Raw genomic sequence first — 23,673 nt, forward strand, 5'->3', positions numbered from 1 at the left:
AAATATTTCCTCCCCTTCTGTGACTCCCCAGCCTCAACTTTTCTTATGTCCCAATACTAGGGGGAATTTTCATTAAGTATGATGCTGGCTATGGATATTTTATAGATGTCCTATGTCAGTTTGAGAAAATTTTCTTCTATTTGTAGTTTTCTGAGAATTTCTAATCCTGAATGGGTATTGAATTTTATTGTTTCCCATATCTTAAAACACTTTTATGTTTCTCTACTTCTCCTAGAATAGAGTCCAAATTTCTTAATATGGTCACATATTACAGCTCCTTCCAGTAAGAGGTGCAGTCTGTTTCCCTGCCTTATAAATCTTGGCTGGCCTTGTCACTTGCTTTAACCAACAGAAAATTCTATGGAATTGTTATTGCAACTTCTAAGCAAGGCCTCAAGAGGCCTTGTAGCTTCTGTTCTCTCTGTCTTGAACTCTGAGACCACTTGCTCTGAAGAAAGCCCATCTAGCCTCCTTGAGGATAAAAGCCTATATGGAGGGACCCAGTCATCCCAGCTAAGTCCAGCTTCCCCACTCTCTACCCCAACTAAGTCCAGTCCCACCAGCTGTTACAGCTACATGAATAAGTCCAGGAGATATCGTGGAAGAACTATCCATTGAACCCACAGAATCATGAGAAATCATAAATCACTATTGTTTTAAGACACTGGGTGATTTATTACACAGTCTGAGATTTACATAGATATACAGTCTGGACTTTTCTAGTGTCATTTCCTGTTCTAATGCTGCCTGTTTCTTTGTCAGTCCTTCACATCAGAGTAAGTGATATTTCAACTACCCTGTTATTCAAGTCAGAAACTAAATCATCATCTTGATACCTCCGTCTCCCCTCCCTATATCCCGCTATCACTTAACCCCATTCATTCTATCTCCAAAATATATGTCAAAACTGTCTAATCCTCTCTATCTCTGCACCACCTTAGTTCAAGTCTCCTTCATGTCATCTCTTGTCAGAATTATTGTAACTATCCTAACTCATCTGCCAGTCCCTCCAAGCCATTCTCTACAAGGCAGACTCTGTGTGCATGTGTGTGTGTGTGTGTGTGTGTGTGTGTGTGTGTGTGTGTGATGTTAATCAGATCTTGGCTTTCCATTGTGCTTAATGGATTCCATTGCATTTATAATGCATGATATGGTAACTGCTTACCTCTTCAATCTCAACATTACCATTCTCCACCTTGCTTACTAGGCTCCAACCATGCTGGCCTGTTAACAGCTTCTAGAACTCATTTTTCATAAGCCTTTTTGCCTGGCTAGCTCTGTGTAGTAGGTTATTAGTGCCCCTCCCTCCCAAAAAAGATATGTGCAACCTCAGAATGTAACCTTATTTGAAATAAAGGTTTTAGCAGATGTGATTAAGATAAAGATCTTAGAGTGAGATCATCCTGGATTAGGGTGAGCCCTAAATCCAATGACAAGTGTTTTTATTAGACACAGAAAAGGAGAAAATACAGAGGGACACAAGAAGGTCATGTGAAGATGGAGGCAGAGATTGGAGTTATGCTGCCACAAGCAAGGAACACCAGGAGCCACTGGATACGGGTAGTGACAAAGAAGGATCCTCTCTTAGAGCCTTTGGAGGGAACATGGTCCTGCTAACATCTTGATTTCAGACTTCTGGCCTCCAGAACTGTGAGACAATAAATTTCCATTGTTTTAAGCCACCAAGTTTGTGGTAATATGTTATGGCAGCCTGAGGAAGCTAATGCACTCTGTCTCATCCTTTAAGACTCACCTCCTGGGATATATTTTTGCTGATAGATCCATCTAATCTAATGGATGCTGATAGATCATCCATTTCTCCTTTATATCATCTTTATTTCTTATAAATTGTTAACATCCATATGATTAAAAATGATTTTTAAATTGTTTTTCATGCTGAAAAAATTCTCTTTGGGCTGAAATTGTGAACAGTTTTGAACATTAAATTTTTTTCATTGTTTTCTTAATTCTGTGGCTAAATTAAGAACCATGTGATAGATAGTTCTTTGATCCTCTGTGAGCTTACCCTCTGCTTTGATAAAGAGATTGTGAGTCATTATGTTTTATTTTAAAATTAATTTATTAATATTCACATATACAGAATTTAAAGGTTGATAATAGAGGATCTAAAATAGTTTTTCTAAAATGTTCATTCTTTTTTTTTTTTTTTTTTTTTTTTTAATTAATAGCTACTTTATTTATTTATTTATTTATTTTTAGCTGTGTTGGGTCTTCGTTTCGTGCGAGGGCTTTCTCTAGTTGCGGCAAGCGGGGGCCACTCTTCATTGTGGTGCGGGGGCCACTCTTCATCGCGGTGCGCGGGCCTCTCACTATCGCGGCCCCTCCCGTTGCAGGGCACAGGCTCCAGACGCGCAGGCTCAGCAGTTGTGGCTCACGGGCCCAGTTGCTCCGCGGCATGTGGGATCTTCCCAGACCAGGGCTCGAACCCGTGTCCCCTGCATTAGCAGGCAGATTCTCAACCACTGCACCACCAGGGAAGCCCTAAAATGTTCATTCTTAATGACTTTTTTTTTTACAATTTCTGTTACTAAATCTACAGCAGTTATTTCTCCAAATTAAAAGTAATGGAAACCTCTTTAACTATGGGATAACACTGTTTAATAGTAACAGTACTCAGCATTGATGCCCAAGAGTTTGAAAAATGAAGTTATAAAATTTATCAATAATGTGATTAAACATTAAAAATTTTACCTAAAACGTATTTGTCAGATCATTGTGCTTTACTTCAGTTAGAGAATTTACATTTTACTTATGTAATTTTTAATAACAAAATCCTATTTGGTTATAAATAAAATTTTATATAGACAAATGCTTTCTGTTGTATTCAGAGGTGTTGTATGTGGGATGATGGATGGTGTACAACAGATTGTATAAAGATCCATTTTTACTAGTTACAACATTGTATCTAACTAACCAGTTATCAGAGAAAACTGACTTGTAAACTGAGACTTTAAAGAATGACCAAAGAGAGAAAGAAGGAGGAAGGGATGGGAGGAAGTGGGAGTTCATGAGAAAGACAAAGAGATGTAAATAGTCCCTTGCCTAGCTGTGTAGTCTGTTCTCTAATGTACAGCTGTATTCTTAAGAAACTCAGTTACCAAAAATCATATTACCACACCTATTAATTTGATATAGATAAAAAGGATTAATAACTTAAGAATAGCAATCTCAATTTTCCTATGGCAATTTCTATAATAAAGAAATCTTAATAGCTGCTTAGAATGTAAACCTCATATAAACCTAAACAGTTGTTACTGTGTAGTCGTTAAATAAAGTTTCGACTGTGGGGTTAGTGAATCAGTAGGAATGCTTTTAGCACCAAATAATAGAAGGTCCTATAACAGTGGGTTAAACAAATAGAGTTTCTTTCCCGCCATCACCCCATCTCTGTCCCTGCCACACACAAGGAAACTAGAGTTAGGCAGTTACTGGTGAAAGTTGAGTGGCTCAGGGATGGCTATCTGTGAGATTCTCTTAATCTTTTTCTTCATTGTTGCACAGTGGATGTTACAGCTGTAATTGTTCAGATAGTAAAGAGGTAGCATTTGTTTCAAAAAGCAAAACTTATCCCACAACAAACTTCTGCTTAATATCTCATTGACCAGAATTTTGCCATGTATCTATTTTTGGCCGGAAGGTGGCTAGGAAGAACTGGATTGAGAATGGAGTTTGGGTCAGCCAACCAACAGTATCAGACAAAATCAGATTGACTGATTAAAAAAAATTTTTTTAATTGAACTATAGTTGATTTACAGTGTTGTGTTAGTTTCAGATATAGAGCACAGTGATTCAGTTTTATATATATATATATATATATTCTTTTTCAGATTCTTTTCCCTTAATAGATTATTACAAAATATTGAGTGTAGTTCCCTGTGCTATACAGTAGGTCCTTGTTGTTTATGTATTTTATATATAGTAGTGTGTATATGTTAATCCCAAACTCCTAATTTATCCCTCCCCATCCTTTCCCCTTTGGTAACCATAAGTTTGTTTTCTATGTCTGTGGGTCTATTTCTGTTTTGTAAATAAGTTCATTTGTATCATTTTTTTTTAAGATTCCATATATAAGGGATAACATATGTTATTTGTCTTTGTCTGGCTTACTTCACTTTATGATAATCTCTAGGTCTGTCCATGTTGCTGCAAATGGCATTATTTCATTCTTTATTATGGATGTGTAATATTTCATTACATATATATATATACACACACACACACACACACCACATCTTCTTTATCCATTCATCTGTCGATGGACATTTAGGTTGCTTCCATGTCTTGTCTATTGTAAATAGTGCTGCTGTGAACACTGAGGTGCATGTATCTTTTCAAATTATGGTTTTCTCCGGATGTATGCCCAGGAGTGGGATTTCTAGATCATATGGTAACTCTATTTTTATTTTTTGTAATGAACTGCCATACTGTTCTCCGTAGTGGCTGTACCAATTTACATTCCCACCAACATTCCTTTTTCTCCATACCCTCTCTAGCATTTATTATTTGTAGACTTTTTGATGTTGGCCATTCTGACTGGTGTGAGGTGATACCTCATTGCAGTTTTGATTTGCATTTCTCTAGTAATTAGCGATGTTGAGCATTTTTTCATGTGCCTGTTGGCCATCTGTATGTCTTCTTTGGAGAAATGTCTATTTAGATCTTCTGCCCAGTTTTTGATCGGGTTGTTTGGTTTTTTATGTTGAGCTATATGAGCTGTTTGTATATTTTGGAAATTAACCCCTTGTTGGTCTCATTGTTTGTAAATATTTTTTCCCCTTCTGTAGATTGTCTTTTTGTTTTGTTTATGGTTTCCTTTGCTGTGCAAAGCTTTTAAGTTTCATTAGCTCCCATTTGTTTATTTTTGTTTTTATTTCCATTACTCTAGGAGATTGATCCAAAAAAGATACTGCTGTGATTTATGTCAAAGACTGTGCTGCCTATGTTTTCCTTCAGGAGTTTTACAGTATCCAGTCTTAAATTTAGGTCTTTAATCCATTTTGAGTTTATTTTTGTATATGGTGTTAGAGAATGTTCTAATTTTGTTCTTTTACATATAGCCGTCCAGTTTTCCCAGCACCACTTATTGAAGAGACTGTCTTTTTTCTCCATTGTATATTCTTGCCTCCTTTGCAGATTGACTGATTTTTAATCTAAGCTCTGTCGTTTTTTAGCTGTGTAACTGTAGTAAGTTATTTAGCCTTTCTAAGCCAGAATTTTTAAAATGAGGATGAAGAGGATGATTATTGTTATTAAAATACTACTCCTGTTCCTCCTACTCCTATTAAAATGAGATAATACACATAAAAATCTGAGTAATTTGTCAGACAGGGGCGTTAGTACTCACAAGATATTAATTATATCATCATCTTTTATGTTACCACCAGCTTCATTCTTTTATTTTATTGAGGTAAAATTCACATATCATAAAATTAACCATTTTAAAGTGTACAATTAAGTGTCATTTAGTACGTTCACAATGTTGTACAGCCATCACTTCTATCTAGTTATTTCATTACCCCATAAGAAAACCTGGTACCAATTAAGCAGTCTCTCCTTTCACCCTTAACCCAGCTCCTGGCAACCAGTAATCTGCTTTCTGCCCCTGTGAATTTACCTGCTTTCTGCGTCTATGAATTTACCTGAATATCTTACGTAAATAGAGTCATAACAATATATGGACTTTTGCATTTGACCTCTTTCACTTAACACGTTTTTGAGGTTTATCTATGTTGTAGCATGTATCAGTACTGCATTCCTTTTCATGGCTAAATAATATTTCATTGTGCAGACATACTCTCTTTTTGTTTGTCCATTTATCAGTCGATGGACATTTGGGTTGTATCTATCTTTTGGCCATTGTGAATAGTTCTGCTCGAAACATTCATGTACAAGTGTTTTTTTGAATACCTTTTTCATTTATTTTTATTATATAACTAACTAGGAGTAGAACTTTTGGGTCATGTAGTAATTCTATGTTTAACTTTTTGAGGAACTACCAAACTGTGTTCCACATTGTCTGCACCATGTATAAGAGTTCTGGTTTCCTCACATCCTTGCCAACACTTGTTATTTTGTGTTTTTTTTGGTTATAGCCATCCTAGTGTGTGTGAAGTTATATTTCATTGTGGTTTTGATTTGCATTTTCCTGATGACTAATGATGTTGAACATCTTTTCATGTGCCTGATGGCCATTTGTTTATCTTCTTTGGAGAAAGGGCTATTGAGGTCCTTTGCCCATTTTTAAATTAGGTTGTCTTTTTCTTGTTGTACAAATCCCTGATATATTCTAGGTACTAAACCCTCATCAGATACATTTCTGCAAGTATTTTCTCCAAGTTGTCTTTTCACTTTCTTGATAGTGTCCTTTGATGCACAAAACTTTAATTTTGATGAAGTCCAGTTTATTTTATATTTTGTTGCTTGTACTTTGAAGTCATATCTAAGAATCCATTGCCAAATCCAGAGTCATGAAGATATACCCTATTTTCATCTTAAGAGTTTTATAGTTTTACCTCTTACTTTTATGTCTTACATTTGACTGTATTGGTTCGATTTTGGATCACTTTTGATACATTTTGAGTTAATTTTTGTGTATGGTATGGTACAAAGTGGGACCACCAACTTCATTCTATTCTCCTTTATCATGAGTATTACCCATTATTATGAAGCATGAAGCCACTCCAACATGTAACATGAGTTGTTTTCTAAACAGCTTTTTCCCTATGTATTTGACAAGTAGTAGTTTCCTTCTTAATTTTTATAATTGAAGACAGTCTGCATAATGTAAAATGTGTTCCCTAATGAACTGGCGCCATTTTATCCTGTGTATAATAGCAAAACTTGAGCTATATTAGATATATCTATGGTAGGTGTGAGTTTTTTAATTTATAAAATTGGCAGGGGTGAATAGTAAATCTGTTTTTTTCTAGGTTTAAAATTTTACCACTGATTTTGAACATTGCATTTATTATTGAAGTGTAGTCAGTGAGAATATGTAATTGTTACTTTTGCATTCTAATTTTGTTTTATTTCATTATTCATAGTCTGTTATATCTTACTGAATGTCATTCCTTGCTTAGAAGTTATCTCACTAGTCCTTTTTTCCCTCCATCTACATTGTTGAGAATGATGTAGTTTCCTGGGAGAAAGTGGTGATGTTATGGTAGCCTGACTGTTGCATACTATCCTTTAGCATAAAAAATAAAAATAAAAAAATCTGCCAGTGTAGGATGGACAGGATGAACATTATACGTTCTTGAGTTAACTGTCCAAAATTTTAACTATTCATGTTGTCTAATGATTTGTTTTAAATGGAGGAGGATATAATTTGGTTGTTCCTTTTTGTAGTACTTGATTCTGAAGCTTGAAAGGCCTGCTATAGTCCAGAATATCACATTTGGAAAATATGAGAAAACTCATGTCTGCAATTTGAAGAAATTTAAAGTCTTTGGTGGAATGAATGAAGAAAACATGACAGAGCTATTGTCCAGGTGGGTTATGATTATGGGGAGGAGAGAGTTTCTAAACAATCTGCAGTCTTAGTTTAGTCTCTTTGTAGCTAAATCTGCGTGGTTTGTTTTTTCTTGCAAAGGAGAAAAGAGTATTTCTACTATTTTATTTCTAGTGCCTTATTTTAATATTGTGCTTTAGTTAGCTTTTTCCCACCAGATACTAATTCATATTGTTACCAAAGCAGAAAGAATAAAATTTGGGGGTATTTTTCTACTTCTTATTTTTCAATCTTATTTTTGAATTGTTAATGACTTCACATATACTTGTCAGCTATAATAAAAACCTTTGCTGTAATCCTTGATGTAAAAATATAGAATCTGTCCAGAACATTAAGATTGAGTGCCCTAATCTGGAAGTAATATTCTGGGAGTTTAGTATAAATTGGAAACTAAACATAGTAAAAGTATGTGACTGCACCTACTGCAGTGCCTACCTCTTGGAAGGAGCTCAGTAAATTTGAGTTTTGACAACATAGATCACCAGGAATGAATGTTAATTTGCCCTCTAGATGATGAAAAATGGGATAGAAAATGGAGTGGACAAATAAAGCCATGCAGTTTTAGAATATATTTGTGACATAGTATGTCCCTTTAGTATAATATTTTATATAAGTATGTGTTACGTCTAGACTGCATTTGATTTAAGTCATGAAAGTATATCAGAATATAAGGCAACCTGACGGTAAGTGACTTTCCCATAAATACTTGAGTCAGCCCAAGTTGTTTAAGTAGAGAAGTGATATGGGTTTATTTTTGTGTAGGATAAAGCGGATGCTATTAAACCAACAGAGTAAGGTTGTCTTTGAAAATTTATTGAGCTATAAAAGGAACATTGGCATCTTAGTCAGAATTTAATAACTTAATTCTTTGACAGATTCTAATATTTGGCTCTGTTTAAGTTGTAAGATATGAGTATGAATTGTTTTTAAATTTTCTTCTTACTGCTTGAATATTTTATATTGTATTCAGTTATACATTAGGGACACTAGGTCTTGTCACACATTTTCATGTATTGTAGTCACATTCTTTAACACTGAACATTTTTTCATTAGTCCTCATTTAATTAAGAGAATACAGTATAGTGCAGTTGATGTGAATGTACAAGTTTTGTCCTATATTCTCATGTTCAACTACTTCGTTACATTGTCCCTGTCATATATTCTGAGCATTCGTTGACCTTAAAATCGGAGTATGATATTAATTTCTGTTTTAGTGCATTTACTAAATTATGAAATCAGATTTGATAACCTTATTTTTTTTCACAGTGGCTTAAAGAATGATTATAACAAAGAAACATTTACCTTGAAGCATAAAATTGATGAACAGATGTTTCCTTGTCGATTCATTAAAATAGGTAAGGTTTTCAGCATTCTGGAGTAGAAATAAATTCTTTATACCATCAGTCATCAAACTACAGCCTGTGGGCCAAATCCTGCAGGTTCCCTGTTTTTTTTTTTAATAAAATTTTATGGCAACACTGCCATGCCAGTTGTTCACATAGTGTCTTTGTCTGCTTTTGCACTGCATGGCAAAGTTGAGAAGTTGCAAGAGACCACCTAGCCCACAAAGCCCAAAATGTTTACTATTTGGCTGACCCCTACTTTATAAATCTATAACTAAGTGACAGTTATTTCAAATGGAACCTTTTCTACTTTCTCCTTTGAAAGTTTCTTACAACCTTTTCTAAATACTTTCTCATTTTATGAGGTATATGGATTTGATTGCCTTGATTGTTTTATGGAAGGTTTGTCAGTTCTGAAGTTATATCATTCTAAAACCAAATATTGACGTATTCCTTAAGGCCATATATTATGGTTATTTTCTATTCTTTTCTTTTATATTTCATTTTGTGTGTGTGTGGTAATGTTGGTCAAACTCATAAAACTAATTTCATAACCCATTAATAAGTTTCAAAGTAATGTTTGAAAAATGCTACCTAAGCATTTATTGTGTTTATTTAGCAAGTGTTTTAGGTTAAGAAAGTATGTGTAATGCCTCCTCAAAACTAGTGTTTTTAGGATTATTTTGTTTATCTATAAGATGGATTAGTTAGAAGGTAGGAAGGTTGAGGACTTGACTCTTTTAGTTTCCATCTATATTTCATACCTTTGAAAATATTATGTTAAAATTGAGATTAAGGTGAGTCATATCCCTTTAAGAATGATAATAAAAGCCAGAATCCCATGTTTTGATTTGGGAGAAAAATTCCTCATTTGGAAGGACCAGCTCCATAGTCATTGTTTGCCAGTCTGTCAAGAGTTGGTCTGTTCATTTCATTGAGTCAAATAGTTCCATTAGACAAAAAGAATATCTGAGATCTTAATGAAGACTACTTATAGAGGGGAAACTATTTTTAGAATCATTGGGCTGTTTGGTGTGTTACTTTCTTTTATAAATATAGCTTTTGTTATAATTAATTATAAATTAAAAACCTGTATCCTGTTTACCTATGAGAATTTAGGAACAAACAGATTTTTAAAATAAATTCTTGATTGTTTCTTCTTTCATGCTAATGAGTAATTCTTTCCTCAGTATGCAGACCACCCATTTCTTATAGATTCTTGCATAGCTTGAACAATTCTATGATCTTACATTCCAAATGGAGAAGCAGTGAAAATATCTTATATTTTCATGTAGTAAATTTAGATTTTATAATTTTAAAGTACTTATTCAACCTCTAATTGCTTAGTCATGCAAAATGAAATGTTCTTTTTTTTTTTTTTAAGTTCTTTTATTTGAACTTTTGGGGTACATTTCCTATAGTCATTAGTTTTCTTTGAAGGAAAATATCTACTACTACTGCTTCTAAAGTTCTTAATCCTCTAATATTATTCATTAGAACTATGAATAAAAGTCTGTTTAAGGATTTTGAATAGTTTCTTCCCTTAAAAAATTTATAAGAGAACAGAGGTCTCTTATGGATCAGTTAGACATTCAGCTGCCTGAAAACAAGAAGTTGGACCTCTTTCCGGCCCTTTCTATCAGCCTTCTAGTTGTAGGGCATGATGATGTGTTTTACTTGACCCTGGTGGGCTAGTTTTATGGTATTCAGGCAAAATGTTAACTAGAGCTTTCCAAATAATTGAAGACACTTATTAACTCATTTGATATTTAGGGTATTAATATTTAGATAACTTCATATTTCTCACTTTTCTGTTAAAAAATGTTAATAGTGGTCTGCAGTGTTTTTGCTTTTCAACCTTTTCCCCACATTCTCTTGATAAGTTTTGTTTTTTTAAAATAAGATAAGGAAAATGTGAAACTTAAAGCCTGTGTTAGGCTTTTTTTAGTTTGATATTTTTAAACTAGTTTTTTTAGTTTGATGTTTTCTTTAAAAATAATTTCGATAAAACACTTAAGTGATGTGTAGCTTTCTTTTGGTGGTGATTCACATAGATACTTGTTTACCTGGCTGGGATAAACTGTTGGAATTCTTCTTAAAAGAAAAAATGTGTTTGAATACTTCACATTTATGTTCTATAATGATATGTTTGAAAGATCTTGCTTTATTTTTTAAAAAAAGTTTATTCTTAAACAACACAATTTCTAAATATAGTCAACCTTCAGTTATTCATAGTAATGGAGGGGAAGGGAAGCAAGGCTTAACTCAATGGCGGATAATCTCCAAATCATGCACTGACATCTAAATATGATAATTTGCATTTATAAAGAGTATAGCTTATTCATTAAATTTGGCTTAGACCCAATTTAAGTAAGTTTGTTTACAAATTAACAAGGAAAGTAAGCCTTCATTTTTACTGCATGGCAGGGGTTAGGTTTTTAAGATCTGTTGTGGATAATCCACAGTGCCAGCATAGCTGAACTGACCTTTAAGTAAATTTTACTTTCCTTTCTTAAGTTACCTTTTGTATAAAATGAGTATGATAATACTTCCTCTGTCTAATGATAGGATAGGTAGCTATATTGGACATTTTCTTGAGTTCTTTTGTAGTTTGTGGATGAGTGGTAGTCTTATGAATTTTAATTTAAGATCATATTTATGAAGGAAATATTTTCATTTTGAATGTCTCTTTTATATATTTATATTCATAGAGCTCTTGATTACATGCCTTCTTACATGTAGTATTTTAAGTACTATAGAAAAAGTACATGCACAAATATAATTTGAACCATCATGTCATTTCAGCAATCATTATTTAGAACTTCTTATATGTTTTTATTGTTTTTGCATTTGTAAGTGCTTTCACATGTGGTATCTCATTTGAGCACTATACTGGAAGATAGAAATATTTCCTTTTTTGGTTAAGGAAAATGAGAGTAGAAGTCAAATGATGTGTCCCAGGGTACATAGCTAGTAAGTGATGGATCAAAGACATAGCATTTGGTATATGCTTTTGGGGGATATGTGCTTGTATTGCTTTAAAGTAGTATAAAAGATATTGTTTATGAAGCATCTGCCTAACACTCTGTGAAATAAGTATTATTACCCTCACTTTACAGATGAGGAAACTGAAGTTTAGAGGTAAATTAAATGATTAGGCCAAGACCTTACAGGTAGTAGTACGTAGAGATGGTATACAAACTTAAGTCTGTCTTTTTACGAATGTTGAGTTCTTTTACTGTGTGATATATGTAAGTTTTGTTTCCTCAGGTAGATTGTAAAATCCTAGGGGATAGCAACTGTCTTCAGACTCCTCAGATTTCAGAAGCAACAAGCAAACTGCTTGCTTCATTAGAGACATCGTATATATACTTTTTGAGTTTATTGTACAGAAATTTATAGGGATTAATCAGTGGCTGTGTGAACTTAATGGAGGAAAAGTTACATCTTTATGGTGTCTAACCTCTAACAAATGTACTTCGCATTTCCTTCAATTATGAGTATAGGCAATAACTCATAGTATTAGCAATACCTGTGACTTGTCACAGATAGAAGTTATAAATATTTCCCATCACATTACACCGTGGCAAATATCATCATAACTTTGAAATTATGATAATTATTAGACCTGCCACTAGATCTTCTTATCTAATGTGTTAATGAAAAAGCATATATATTTCTATATCATAATTTTGTATCTTCATTATTTTTATAACTATATTTCAATACAGTTTGCTTACTCTGTAATCTTATGTATTTTTCATTTTACATTTAAATCTTAGAGGGATTGGGTCACAGGGTTCACTGAATAGCCAAGGGGGGTTCACCACACAAAAAAGCCAAAGAGCCCATGTTGGAGTGAAATCTTTGATAGGGCTTAGTGTGGAAGTTTAGAGTTGGCCTTAGGAAGAAGCTTGGTTTCGGGTAAGGTTTGTAAGTAAAAAGAAAACTTAGTAAAGAAGGAGAGTTGTTGATTGGGAGGCCAGATTCAAAAGAGCAAGTTAAAGGTTTGGAAGGGAAAACCTCAGTGGGAGATTAGATCAGATGACTGAAAACATAAAGTTGAATGGGATGAGAGTATTGGTTATAGATGACTAGAAAGGTTTATATCTTGATTCATAGCCAAGATAAAAGTTATATCAGGAAATAAGAAGGTGATTTGAAGGCAGAAGGAGGTACTGATTCTTGGAAGGATTCTGGAGGAGTCCTGGTTTGTGGTAGAGGGATGACTTGGATTTCTATGAATTTTTTGGATTTTTGCAGCCTGGATGGGTGTGGGAGCTTCAGAGAAGCTTTAGCTTTGGCTGGATGAGTACCATGTCTTCTGGGGGCGGGGGGGTGGGGTGGGGAGGGGCGGCGGGAAGGTGCCCTGATGGTGGCCTTCATGAGAGCATGTGGAAAGGTAACATTTTAAAAGTATAGCTAGTGGGAACATGCTATAAATATAAAGCACAGGAAGCTCAGCTCCGTGCTCTGTGACGACCTAGATGGGTGGGATGGGGGGCAGGGAGGGAGGTCCAAGAGGGAGGGGATATAGGTATACATACAGTGTATTCATTGTGCAGCAGAAACTAACACAACATTGTAAAACAGTTATACTCCAATAAAAAAATAAATTTAAAAAGGAAGAAAATTAATATAGTAATAAGAGCTAATGATAATAGCTAACATTTATTGAGTACTTACCATGTGCCAGTTACTGTGCTAAGTGCTTTGTGTACTTATTAATCTGTAAGTAGAATAGATGCACTCTTTCAGAGTGGTTAATCTTAAATTTTTAAGATCTTCCAGAAGCTGATCTTAAAAGTACTAGCATCTTCTAAGAGCTGTTTAGCTGTCTAGACAGTAGCTTCCCAAGTGATAATACCAAAGCATATTGAATGTACCACATATATGTTTAATTGTGTTGAGATGTTGACCCCCACCAATCGTACAGTTGCCAAATCCTGCAGCCTAGTATGCTTGTGTACTAAATATCTTATCATTTTCTATGCATGCCATTTTATGGAAAACGTATGAGAGGCACTGATCCTGATAGTGTCCTTGTCTGATTATCCCATTGGAAAAACTGATGGTTGAATTCTTAGGATACCAACTCTTAGCCTTGGGATGTGTATTAGGAGTTTCTAATCTTTTTTTTGAGGTGAGAACAAAGGCATCTTTCATTAGGGAGCGAAGAAGGTGTGCTTGGAGCTCCAATTCACATTTAGGTTTCTGATACATAATATGGAGTATGTCTAATATGCAGTATTAGTGTTGTTAATGCCGTCAAAAATCATTGGTAAAATTTGAAATGGGTGTATATCATTCTGCTCATTCTGTATATATGCCTTCAGTCTGTTAAAAATTAACTATACTCTTCATTCATCTCATATATGATCTTGTGAGATGACTGCCTACTTAACGTCCCTCCCACAGTTGCTTCAAAGGATTTAATGAACGTTTTACTGACTTGAATAGATATAGTAGGAAGATTTTTTTTCCTCCTAATTTTATTGAATTTGGACCTGGAACTTGAGAATGGATTTCAGATCACTAACTAATATTATATGTCTCTGGTCACAGTTACAGGCTGTGTTCTTGGGGCCTTGGGTTTCGAATCCTGTTTTATTCTGACTTTTATATTACTTAATGGTTATTGCTGTGATATAGTAGTACACTTTTTAAATGGTACTGCTACATGAAGAAATGAACACCAAAACAGTGATGATAATTCAGTATTCGTTGGTATAAACCTTTTTGAAATTTGTGTTGTTTGCACATATAAACTGAAGGCCATATTAAACATCCCAGGAGTCCTGCATATATCCTAATGACTGGTTCCTGTTGCTTCTGTCTTGACTCACACAGCTTCCTTTAGAGGACAGAATAGGAAAGCATCTGACTTAGTACATCTTAGCTCTTCACTGAGTCTGATATGCTAGAAAAGAGCAGTGGACTTGGAAATAAGTAGACCTGATATCAGATATTGTGGATATTCTGCTTTGATACTTAATCAAAAATTGGCAAGTGTTAGTTTCTTAAACGTAGTTGCATTACTCAGCCTGAACCATGTCAATGTTATATTAAAATCCATTGGCCTGTCTTGTACTTTGAATCAGTCTTTCATCCATGCATGGTTTTGTAAAATCATTCGTTGGTCATTTAGAAAATATGATTCCCTAAGTTATGCACATCTTTCCAGTGTTGGAACATTTCATTATATAATATTTTTTTTAAAATCACACGTTATTATCACCACCAATCTCATCAGAAAAGTACTGGGTAGTAGCTAAGTTCACAATGGTGAATACTAATTTTCCAAAATTCTAATTTTTCCTCAAAGGTTTGAATTTTATCCTTGGCAACAAAACTGTCGTTTGTTATCCTTGAAATGACAGGTAAACATCTGTCAAATACCCAAATCTAAATAATCATAGATTGTCAGTTTTTCTTTTAAGGGCTATTTCAGTGGCTAATTCAGCTCACAACTCAGCTTATACAGGTTCTTTTTCTTGAGACAGCCTTCATGCTTTGGTATGCAGCAAAAGTACTTTATGTGTACTTTCCGTTGTATCACACAGAATATTAAAGTGATGTGTACTTAATGATAGGAATTTATTAAAATTAATTCTTACACATCATCAGAGACATTCTTAAATGAATTGTCTTTTTGTTTTTTAACTGCAGGTGTGTGATGGTAAGGAATACAGTTTAATTCATACTGTATTAAGAAATACTGGGACACTTTCATGCTACTTTTTGTGGCACTACCAAGATGCCAACAGTTTTATTCAGCATTGCCTTTGCACCATGAGTGCAAATGTCAGTACAGTTAAAAAAAAAAAAGGCTGTAAAGCCCTAGTCTTATTATGAAAAATAGTTTTGACCACATGGGACCTCCTAAAAGGGTTGTGGGGATCCCCAGGAGCCCATGGATCACAGGTTAAAAACCTCTACTCTATCCTGTCATTACTGACATGAAATGTTATCTTCATCCTATGTTAAATTCCTCTGGATCCTTGAGAGATTTTTGGATACACTCTTCTGCTCCAGTGATTTTACTTCGTTTTCCTTTGCTGATATGAAACTTATAATTACTGTATCTTTTAGTATGTTTATTTTCTTATTATTTGTATTATTTTAGGTATTTTGTGTTACTGATTTTTTTCAGATCAGCTTGTCTGGTTACATGTCAAGAAAAAAGTTGGATATATACCATTAGGATTATGAGACTGCATTAAATTTATAATTTGAGGGGAATTAATATGTTTACAACTGAGTTTTCCCATCTAGGAACATATTAAGTAAAATTTTTATGTTTTAAAATTTTATTTTCCTGTGTATTTTAAACTTTATTCTAAGATATTTTAAGCTTTTTTTGCTATTACAAAGGAAACTTTTTTCATTACCTTTTCTAGTTGGGTTTTCTAGATACAGGGAAAGTTGATTTTCATGTTTACCTTGCATACAAACTTTAAAAGTTTTTCAGTTAAATCTCTTGAATCTTTTAGGTAGATAAGCTATACCATCTTCAAGTGATAATATTTTTTCTTAATTTGCAAATTTTTTTCCTGATTGCATTAGCTAGGATCTCCCACATAGCATTGGGTAGTACAGATATTGGGCCTCTTTGTCTTGTTCCTGACTTGAGTGCGAATACTTAATGTTTCTCCATTAGTTTTGTTTTTGGTTTTTTGGGTTTTTTTGAGGTTTTTGATACTTAAAAAAAATCTAGGTAACAAAGTTTTCTTTTGCCTTCTATTCCTTATATATTGAGTTTTTTTTTTTAAGTAAATTTTTTTAGTTTGCTCTTAGCATCTGTTGAAGTAATCAAATGTGTTTCTCTTTTACTTTGTTAACATAGTGAATTACATTAATGTTGCTCCTGTTGAACCAACCGTCCATTCCTGGAATGAACTCTATTTAGTTACAGTGAAAATCTGATAGAATTTTTTTGCAGCCTTTTAAAAAAATTATTATTTTTTAAAATTTTGAATATATACTCATAGCTGAGATTGTCCTTAAAACCTTTCTCTTCTGGTTTTGTTTTCCAGGTTATGCCACTTTGATAAGTAATGGAACTTTCTTCTGTGCTGTGATACAGTTTAAATTATATAGTAATTATTTGTTTCTTGTGGGTTTGGTAAAATTTACCTGCTAAATCATCTAACCCTGGTCCTGTTTTTGGGGGGATAGATAAATGACCACTTTGAATTTATCTTCAGTGTTTTTATAATTAAAGCAACCTCATGATGGCATGGATCATATGTTTCTTTTTGCTACTGTGGCCCCAGTGCCCAATAGTGCGGTGCTGGGGATATAGAAAGTATTCAGTAAATTTGTTGAATGAATCCTAATAAGTTTGAATAGTGATTTTACTTTGCTGAAGTTTTATTTGAACTATGTTAATTTTTTTTCTTTTTCTTTCTTTTTTTTCTCCTCAAAGTTCCACTCTTATCGTGGGGACCCAGCTTTAACTTTAGCATCTGGTATGTTGAACTTAGTGGCATTGATGATCCCGATGTAGTACAACCCTGTCTCAACTGGTATAGTAAGGTAGGACTGTATTTTAAAATCCTGATTTCATGCTTCAAGTGCCTATAATAAAGAGAGAATTGTGTCACTCTCTTGTCTTAATTGAGAATGATTTAAAATATTGAGAATAGTAATAATAGTTATAAAGATTAATCAACATTTATTAAGCATGTACGTTTTGCCAGGTTCTAAGCTTCTTTATCACTTATTTACTCATTGCTACTCTATGAGATAGGTACAGTTATTATCCATATATTACAGGTGATGAAGTGGAACACAGGTTAAGTATTTTGCCTAAGGCCACACAGTTGTAAAGTGCTCAGGGCAGTATATCAACTGAGGCAGTCTGGCAGCAGAGTCTGCTATTACATTATTATACCCATCTGTCTCTGAATTTTGTTTTTAACCTATATTGATAGAAACATTTAAACATAGTTTTTAGTGGGATAGTTTTGGTTCCGGATTGCTTTTATTATATATTCCTCCATTGTGTTTGTGTTGAGTAAAATAGGAATATTTACTTTTCCTTTTAACTAAAATTTGAAATAGTTTCTATAAATATTATGATCTTATTCTTACAGGGAGTATAAAGGTGATATTTAATAATTTTATTCATAGGTCATTTTATACAATAAATGCAGCCTGAAAAATGTGAATTTAAATTATTGAGAAATAGGTCTTTGATTTTTTTGAACACCTTTAATGCTTCACCTGTGTTTCTGATGTATATCTATTTGACTCTTTTGGCTATGTTTTTGTGGGGGGAGGACTATTTCTTGTTAGGGGAATGATAAAGCTTTAATCTAATCACTATTTCCTGATATCTTTATTTGCAGATAGGGCTGAATTGTCAACTCATAGGCAATTGAGAAGCAATATAGGTTCTTCCTAAGATTTTTTTTGTATAGAATTTCAGCCCTTTTCTGGTCAGCTTAATTGAGGAACTTTCTGTTTGACTGATTTATTTTTGGCATTCGGTTATATTCAATTTAAAATAGAGGCTGGCTTTTTGTATTTTCTATATGTTTTATATATATTCTTGGATTACCTGTAATATTGTAAATTCTTTCAAGGTAGAGATGATATTTTTAAACATTAAAAATCACCTTTACAGTGTTATACACATAATAGTGCTTAGTATATACTTATAATATTCTAAATTCCATTGTTTCTTCTTAAAAAAATAATGAGTAAGCTTTTCTGATACTTAAAGTTTTTTTTCTCTTTAGTCTATGATGTGTACATGTGTTTTCTTTAATATACTCACAAATCTCTTGATATTGTAGGAAGCTGCAAATTTTACCTTTTCCCCCCAACACTGTGGACAGATTATATTTGAGAACTTAAAATTGTTCAATCATTCACTTGTCAAGTTCTCTCTATTTATTGTGAACCTCTAGAAATTAAAGTCTTCACCCTCTTTGAATTTCAATCCTTTTTCAAAGCATTATAATTTCGTTTCATAAATCCTCTCCTACTATGTATCTGTATGCAGCCTGATAGAAAATTTAAAATGCGGATGTGATTCATACTCCTAAAGTCAACATGATAAAAAGGTATTATTGTTTAATATGGTTCCAGATAGTTAGGATAAATCTTTATTTAGAGGCCAAGCATAAGAAACTATTAATGTGAAGTTAGTTTGGATATAGAATCATTCTTTTGTTATTTGATGAGGGAAAATATTAGTTAACTAGAGTGTTTAAGGAAAAGTGTTTTGATCACCTTTTATTAATAAAAAAATCAGAGACTATAAAGTGATTAGTGTTTCAAGTCTTACAAATTTTCCTGCCTATTAAAGAGTAAGGCGTACAAGTAAATTGTATTTTTGCTTGGTTATTTTGCACTGCTTCTGTGTCATCAGTTTATTTTATTAATTCTTAGTTAGGAAATTGTAGAAATCTCATAACATATTCTTGAATTAAATTTTCTTTTAAATTCTTTATATGAGCTTGTTTTTTGGCATTCATCCTTTTAGGGGGGAGATTTAGTAAATTGAATATTTCTTTTGGGATTGTAATTAATTGAGATTTTTACTTTATAGCTGTTTAATTGATGACATAGCCCAGGTTTAGAAAAAAATTATAAAACTTTAAATAGTCTCTTTCTGATGATTTTGAATCATAAAACCTGTTTGTGATTTTGAAATACATGAACATTTGATAATATTTGTCATTCAAGTAATAACTTATTACTAAGAACCAAGAACAAAGAGCATAAACATTTATGTATATTATTTAGTGGTTTCTGTGCATTCAGTACCAACATTGTTATCTGATTAGTAAAAGCCTTGGAAGTTATCATTTTTACCATCTTAAGTAAGCTTTGATAAATAGTTTTTCTGGTTCTTTTCTTGAAAGTTCAGGCTCTAGAATTAGGCCTGGTTTCATCTTTTAATATCTTTTATCTTCATGAAATATATGCCTGATATATCTGTGTATGTTCATCTCTTTAATATCTTTCTGCTATATACTTTGCAACCCTTGGTGAGTTATTACAATTGCCTAAGCTTCAGTTTTGCCATTTAATAGTGGAAATAATAATGATACTAATGAATAGGGTTAGTACAGTGCTTAGTTATGCTTAGTATACTTAGTTAATGCTTAGTAAATGCTCACTTTACGTTAGTAATTATCACTTACTGTTTCCTACAGTAATAACTAACCAAATCTCTTCTTTTCATACCTTCTCTTGTGTTCCAGTAGTACCGTGAACAGGAAGCTATTCGCCTTTGCCTAAAACACTTCAGACAACATAACTATACAGAGGCCTTTGAATCACTGCAAAAGAAAACCAAGATTGCCCTGGAACATCCCATGTTAACAGATCTGCACGATAAGTTGGTACTGAAGGGTGATTTTGATGCTTGTGAAGAATTGATTGAAAAAGCTGTAAATGGTATGTCATAAACGTGTAAACTTAGATTGGTTATTAGGGTGATTTTAAGTATATACAAGAAACAGGTGTTTTAAAAGAATATAGGTTTATGCCAGTTCTTAGTTTCTTTCTTTCTTTTTTTCCCCCTCATCTTTTTACTCTGTAAAGATGTTAGCTCCTTGAATTAAGGACTTATTTTATGTAAGACAGGTCCATAATGTAATAATGAGACTTGAAAAATAAGAAAGTAACATACTTGAACTCACTTATCTAAATTTAAGTTGTCATCTTGGAAAACCATGCACTTACAAATGCTAACATTGATTAGCACTGAACCACTTAGAAAAAGTCCTTTAATGTTGCCTTCAGTATCAGTGACCTATTCCTTTACATATTTTTGTTGATAGCAAATTGTCATTTTTTTTAATAGTGTAATTTAGGGGTGAGGAGTGCTTGGATAAGCCAAAAAATTTTATTAGTGTACAGTTAATAATGAATGAGGAGATTTGTATTGGAAACATCGTCTGTGTGATGTGGATGCTACATAATTGCTGATTTTCTTGGGTAGCCTGTATTCTGGCTCCGAAAGAAATGTGAGTATTGGAACATAATATAATCTCCCAACGTAATTGTTTTGGAGGATGACATCAATTGAATATTTAAGGTCTGGTATGTTTTGTTATTTAAAATAAGGAACTCTGTTGTTGCTGTATAGAGTATCATCCTTTTAAAAAAATCTACACTTTCATAGTAACAAAGAACAGAGTAGGTGCTGTGGTATAATAAAAAGTAAATATTTGGTCTTTTCTCTTTCCTGGCACACAGCTCCTAAAACCCTTGGGATCTGCCGGGTGATGAGTGTCTTTTGTATGCTGAGATGACTGGTGGCTGGAGTCCCTAGATAGCTTCAGATCTCCAGAAAGATCAAACCATGTGATTAGAGGGCTGAAACTTTCAACCCCACCCCTGACCTCTGGGGAGAGGAGCAGGGTCAGAGATGGTGTTCAATCACCTAAAACCATGTCTTAATCAATCATGCCTACATAATGGAACCTCTAAAAAAGCCCTAAACCGAGGGGTTCAGAGAGCTTGCCCCAAGAGGTCATGGAAGCTACACACACACACACACCCCCCCTGTACCTTGCCCTACACACACACACACACACACCCCCCCTGTACCTTGCCCTACACACACACACACACACACACCCCCTGTACCTTGCCCTACATCTTTCTTCCATTTGGCTGTTTCAGACTTGTATCCTTTATAATAAACCAGTGATAGTAAGTAAAGTGCTTTCCTGAAATCTGTGGTTACTCTAGCATTATCGAACCTGAGTGGGGGTTGTGGGAACCCCCAATTTATAGCTGGTAGGTCAGAAGTACCAGTGGCTCGGGGTTTGCGATTGGCATCTGAAGTGGGGATAGTCTTGTGGAACTGAGCCCTTTAACTTGTGAGATCTGACACTGACTCCAGGTAGATAGTGTCAGAATTGAATTGATTCTCGGTTGGATACCAAGTTGGAGTCAGAGAATTGGAGAAATGGTTGGTGTAAGGAGAAGACCCACACATTTGGAGTCAAGCATTGTGAGTGAAAACAGCTTAATGCTGAATTATGAAACTTGTGGAATGATACAAAGTTGTATAGAAATTCTATTCTTTTTATAGAAAGAAATAAAGAATAATAGACTTTCTCAGTGCTCTGTTTTCATATATTTTAGTCTTATCACTATCATTTATTAGTATTAGTTACTCATTTATCAGATATTGGTTGAATATTTTACAGCTAGAGAAAACAGAACCAGTACTGCCTTCTTTGAGTTTATAAATTTAAAGTTAACTCAAAATGAATTGCTTGCAGCTCCATTGTGTTATAATAACAAACCTGCCTCTCAGCCTTGTATATTGTTACTGTTTATTTAATTGATGATGATACTTGCAAATAAATGATTACTGTGTTTGAAATAGAATATACTTTGGAGTATACCCAAATGGAACATACATAATAATCTCTTACCAAACCATCAAAATGCCACTAATGAAAGTATATATATGTGTGTGTGTGTGTGTGTGTGCCATTTCTGAGAATGAATTCTGTATTTTTTAACTATAGGATGAAGAAGGCACAAGTAATTTTATGGTTTTTTTGTTTTCTTTTAAATCTTTAAGGCATTTAATATTTTGTTAAGGTAAAGTAAACAACAGAACCACCAGCAACTTTGTGTAATTAGTTAGCTAAAAACAGGTTTTAAAACTGTCTCTTTAGCAATATACTCATTTACGAGAAGCTATTAACATCATGTGCAACTCTGCTACTGCAGAGACTTAACTTATCCTTCTGACTCTAGGAAGAAACCAAGTTTAGGAAAATTGATAGTAACTATTCTTGAGACTTAACAGCCAAGTCATACTTTTTATACTCCTCACTGGCTTGGAACAGTGTTTAGTTAATAAACATTCCTTCCAGGGTTGTCCAGTTTGCTGCTGACTGCACTGATGATGATTTGTTGAACAAATAAGGAAGTAAACACTGCAAAGTTTTTTGGCTTTTGCTCCGTTAAAAACATAGAAGAGAAGGGTAAGAAGTTCCTGCCTGGTAAATAAGAAAGTCTAGGGAATCAGAAGCATCTTGCAAATTTCTTACAGTGGAGGAAACAAAAACTACTTTTAGTGTATTTGGTATATTAGTGTGCTCTTCTTCAAGTATGGTCTATATTTTAAGAAAGTGTTGGGCTGTATTTATTTCTCTAATACGCTTCCTATTTGCCTAGAAACATCCCTACATTTACGTTTAATTTCATTAGAGGTGATGCCTGAACCAATCATTGCTACTTCCTCTTTGACAATGCCAGGGAAAAAAGGTAGAATCCAGTGATGATAGGCAAAAGTAATCACCCAGGAACAGAAAATACTTAAAGAAAACCTCCCTTTGCAGTGTTTATCTTATTTGTTAATGAAATAAAAGTTTGCTTTTGTGAGACAAGGGGGAGATAAAGTTTAAAGTTTAATAAAGTAGTCCTAAAGTTTAAACTTGAGGTCTTTATCTCTCTCCCTCCCTCCCTTCTTCCCTCTTCCCCTCCTCCTTTCTTTTTTCTCTACTCCACCCCACACTCCTGCCCACCCCCACCTCACCCTGTATCTCTCCCTTCCCATACCTTGGTTTATGCCATAGTTGTTAATTATATGGTAGGCCTATTTCCCTCTCCTTAGAATCTTTTTGAGATCCCAAATCTTGTTGGAGTTGCCTTTGTGGCAAGGTTTTAAACTACAAATTTAGTATTGTTAGTAGATATCGGGCTATTTATATTCTGTTTCTTATTGAGGGAATATTGGTAGTTTGTGTCTTTTGAGGAATGTGCCCATTTCACCTAAATTGATGAATTTACTGGCATAAAGTTGTTTAT

At 33.8% G+C, this 23,673-nt stretch overlaps 1 protein-coding gene across 4 annotated transcripts in view; it reads left to right on the forward strand.

Annotated features, from left to right (window-relative positions):
- MKLN1 (muskelin 1) overlaps window positions 1–23,673 on the forward strand; it is a 326,912-nt gene that overhangs the window by 208,077 nt on the left and 95,162 nt on the right. For all 4 annotated transcript variants that reach the window (XM_061198731.1, XM_061198728.1, XM_061198730.1 and 1 more), the window contains 4 exons: window positions 7,369–7,511; window positions 8,798–8,886; window positions 17,303–17,412; window positions 20,097–20,289. In XM_061198731.1, the coding sequence (XP_061054714.1) occupies window positions 7,369–7,511; window positions 8,798–8,886; window positions 17,303–17,412; window positions 20,097–20,289 (535 nt within the window). The remainder of the gene's footprint in view (window positions 1–7,368; window positions 7,512–8,797; window positions 8,887–17,302; window positions 17,413–20,096; window positions 20,290–23,673) is intronic.

Source organism: Eubalaena glacialis, chromosome 8 (genome assembly GCF_028564815.1).
Source record: "Eubalaena glacialis isolate mEubGla1 chromosome 8, mEubGla1.1.hap2.+ XY, whole genome shotgun sequence".
NCBI lineage: Eukaryota > Metazoa > Chordata > Mammalia > Artiodactyla > Balaenidae > Eubalaena > Eubalaena glacialis.